Consider the following 3,428-nt stretch of genomic DNA (forward strand, 5'->3'; position numbering starts at 1 on the left):
GACATTCGCTCAATTACCTGACATGAAAGTGAGATCATGACTTTATGTCTTGGCATGATTAATTTGAGGTACCTTTGAAACATCCAGTGGGGTGTAATGTGGAGTTGGGTGTGAAAAGTCTTGTAGGAGATATCTGGCTAGCTTATAAATATATGACTGAGTTTGGTGTCAGGTGGTAACTGAAGTCACGGCCATGAATTAGAGTGATAAGAGAGAGTGTGGATTGAGAAGGGGTAGGCACCAGGTTCTGAGGCACTCATCACTTAATAGGAAGCAATGGGCCAGAAGAGAGATTTTCAAGGAGGAACCAACAACAGTGCCAACATTGGATAAGGCAAGAAAATGTTCTTTAGCTTTATCTGTTGATTCAACAGGTATTTATTGATGGATCCTGTGCCCATCATTCTTCTAGGAATCAGAATTAAGAATCAAAGCCTCTGTACTCCCATACATTCTAAAGGGAAAAGAAATATAGAATACACAAATGAAGTTAGAAAAAGATGATGGAGTGGGAATGACATTTTGGACAGGGTAGCCAGTGTAGGAATCCCTAAAAGATCACATGTGAGCAGTTCCTAAATGAAGTGAAGGCAGAAACCATGCGAAAATATAGGGGGAAGTGCCCAGGCATTGAGATCTCTGCATTGAAGGACCCTTAGGTGGAATTGTGCTTAGGAATTTTGGGCAATAGCCAGAGAGTTATTGTGGCTGGAGAAGAATAAAGGAGATGTTTGGGGAAATAGCCAGCAATGAAGGCCCTTTGAAGAGAAGGGAAGCCCTTGGACACTCAGTGACATGGAGATGATGAGTTATTGCTGCTTCAGACAAGGGATGGATGGAGAAGCTGGCCTGGAGTTTGTTGAGGTGGGGAAGATGAGCGGAGAGTGTACACAAACTATCTGGACATCTCTTTGAAGTGTGGGATCTGGGAGGGAATGAGGAGTGCCCCTTTCACTTCTCTGTATGTGGATTTGAGACTGCTCATTCTGGAAGGCAATCCTAGAATGGGCATCTGGAGCTACAGGCACATCTTAGAGGTGAGGCTCCTTCTCTCCTGGGTCTTAAACAGTCTTACCTACCCCACACTTCCCTATGACCTTCTTCATTGCTCCTGTTACTTCCTTGTTCCTGAGGCTGTAGATGACAGGATTCAACATGGGTGTGAGGACTGTATAGAAGACGGATACTACGTCATCCTGGCCAGGAGAGTGGTAGGATGCAGGTAACATGTAAATGTAGACAAGGGGCCCATAGAAGAGGTTGACGACTGCCAAGTGGGAGGAGCAGGTGGCTAGGGCCTTCTTACGCCCCTCCACAGAGTGCATCCGGAGCACAGCTTCGAGGATTAAGGCATAGGAGGTGGTGATGAAGGCAATGGGCACCAGGAGGACCACCACGCCCGTCACAAAGAGCACCTTCTCATAGGCAGCCGTGTCAGCACAGGCCAACCTCAACAGTGAAGGCACCTCGCAGAAGAAGTGCGCAATCTTCCGTGAGCCGCAGTAGGGGAACTGCAGGGTCAGCGCAGTCTGGATGGAGGCGTTGAGTGACCCTCCCAGCCAGGAGGCAGCCACCAGGAGCAGGCAGGTCTGGCGACTCATGAGCAGTGGGTAGCGCAGAGGATTACAGATGGCCACGTAGCGGTCATAGGCCATGAGGGCCAGCAGAATGCACTCTGCAGCCCCCAGGAACATGAAGAAAAACATTTGTGCCCCACAGCCTCCAAATGAGATGCTTATCCATCCAAAAAGGAAGCCTGCTATCATCTTGGGAACAGTGACTGAGGTGAAGAAGATGTCCAAGAAGGATAGCTGGCTGAGGAGGAAGTACATGGGTGTGTGGAGCCGGGCATCTGCCCAGATCAGGAGGACCATGGCAGCGTTGCCGGCCATGGCGAGCGTGTAGATGACCACCACCATGCTGAAGAGGAACAAGTGCATCCGGCTCTCATTAAAAAGGCTGGTGAGAACAAAGCTAGTGGAGGAGGAATGGTTCCAGGTCCTTCTGACTGCCTCCTGCTGAACTTCACTGTGGGAAGGAAAGTGAACCGGCTCACCAAGGGCTCAGAAGTGTCCACTCTGAGTCAGAGAGAAGGTGATAGATGAAGAGCAGAAAGTAACTGGCAAGGCTGGCTAAGGGGCTGTGGGAGTTCTTCCTAACAGTCTTGCAGATTACTGTAGGGTTGACATTTTTTTCACAATGAAAAACTACCATAACAGGCATGGTATTCAGCCAAAGCAGTGTTCAGAGGGGAATTTAAACTCAAAATGCAAATGTTAGAAAAGAGGAAAGACAAACCAATGACCAAAGTTTCCATCTCAAAAAGTTAGAAAAGGAACCATAGTGTACTAGAACACCTCATGTTTTTATAAAAATATGCTTAGCATCCTTAGCAATATTTCCAATGAATAAATAGGCACACAGGAAAAAAATTATAAAAAGGAAACATTTACTCTCATGCTTAGTCTGAGGACTAGATCCACACCTATGTGAATTATATGGTTCAAAATTCTTATTTTCTGCCTGCCAATGCAGGAGACGCAGGAGACATGAGTTTGATCCCTGGGTTGAAAAGATCCCCTGGAGGGGGAAATGGCAACTCATTCCAATATTTTTGCCTGAAAAATCCCAGTGGATGGAGGAGCCTAGGGAACTACAGTCTCTGAGGTGGCAAAGAGTCAAACACGACTGAGTGACTGAGTACATACACACATTTTTATGTACTTGGGTATCCATGTGATGCATTTCTCTTAGAAATAGATGAGAGCCTGTGACTGTGGCAGACAAAGTGTGCTTTATCAGCTAGCAGAGCCACGCATGGCCATGTTTCTCTTGTCACCTTGTCCCTCAGGAGTCCCATTGTGTTCAGAGCTTCTAATCATTTTTTACATGGCTTTCTGGAAGTATGTTGTCCTCATCTTCATGACTGTCACCTTGTTTAAATGGTTTCCCTATAGCTAAGTCTTATTATCTTAGTAAGAAGATCCCTTTTAAATTTTTGATAGTAAATGGTCTTCGCGCTAAGAATAAACCTTTAGATGCCATGGTAGGAGCAAGTAAATCAGTTTCAATGTTTCCCTTAGGAAGGCTCTGAGGCTTTAAAGTTCTCTCTTGTTAAATTACATTTATTCAGGCAAAGTCATTTCAGTCAATGTCAAGCTATGATGGCAAAGATGTCATCCTAAGGCAATTTTAGAAAGTGTGGACAAGGGTCAAACTCATACTGCTTATTCTGCTATAAGTGAGCCTGCAGGGAGCTGCCCACCAGACAAATTCCCTGAAATTCTGAGTTCTCCTGGATTCTTGGTTCCAAATGTCCCAAATCCTAGGAAATGACTTGAATTCTGGCTTGTATCTCCAGTCTTGAGTTTGATAGCAAGTGACTTAAATGAAGAGATTGAAAGGAAATAAATTGAACTGCCCAGTGT

General features: G+C 45.6%; 1 protein-coding gene across 1 annotated transcript; it reads right to left on the reverse strand.

Moving 5' to 3' along the window:
* Positions 1-1,061: 1,061 nt before the first annotated feature.
* Positions 1,062-1,991, reverse strand: LOC102394287 (olfactory receptor 2T27-like). Its single transcript, XM_025294115.3, has one exon. The coding sequence runs from the start codon at positions 1,938-1,940 to the stop codon at positions 1,062-1,064; it is 879 nt and encodes a 292-aa protein (XP_025149900.3). The 5' UTR covers positions 1,941-1,991.
* Between the last annotated feature and the right edge of the window lie 1,437 nt (positions 1,992-3,428).

The sequence above is a fragment of the Bubalus bubalis genome, chromosome 9 (genome assembly GCF_019923935.1).
Source record: "Bubalus bubalis isolate 160015118507 breed Murrah chromosome 9, NDDB_SH_1, whole genome shotgun sequence".
In the NCBI taxonomy this organism is placed as follows: Eukaryota; Metazoa; Chordata; class Mammalia; order Artiodactyla; family Bovidae; genus Bubalus; species Bubalus bubalis.

What these genes read in the sequence shown, in the direction of transcription:
- LOC102394287 (XM_025294115.3), bottom strand. Translation starts at nt 1,940, where the DNA reads ATGCACTTGTTCCTCTTCAGCATGGTGGTGGTCATCTACACGCTCGCC.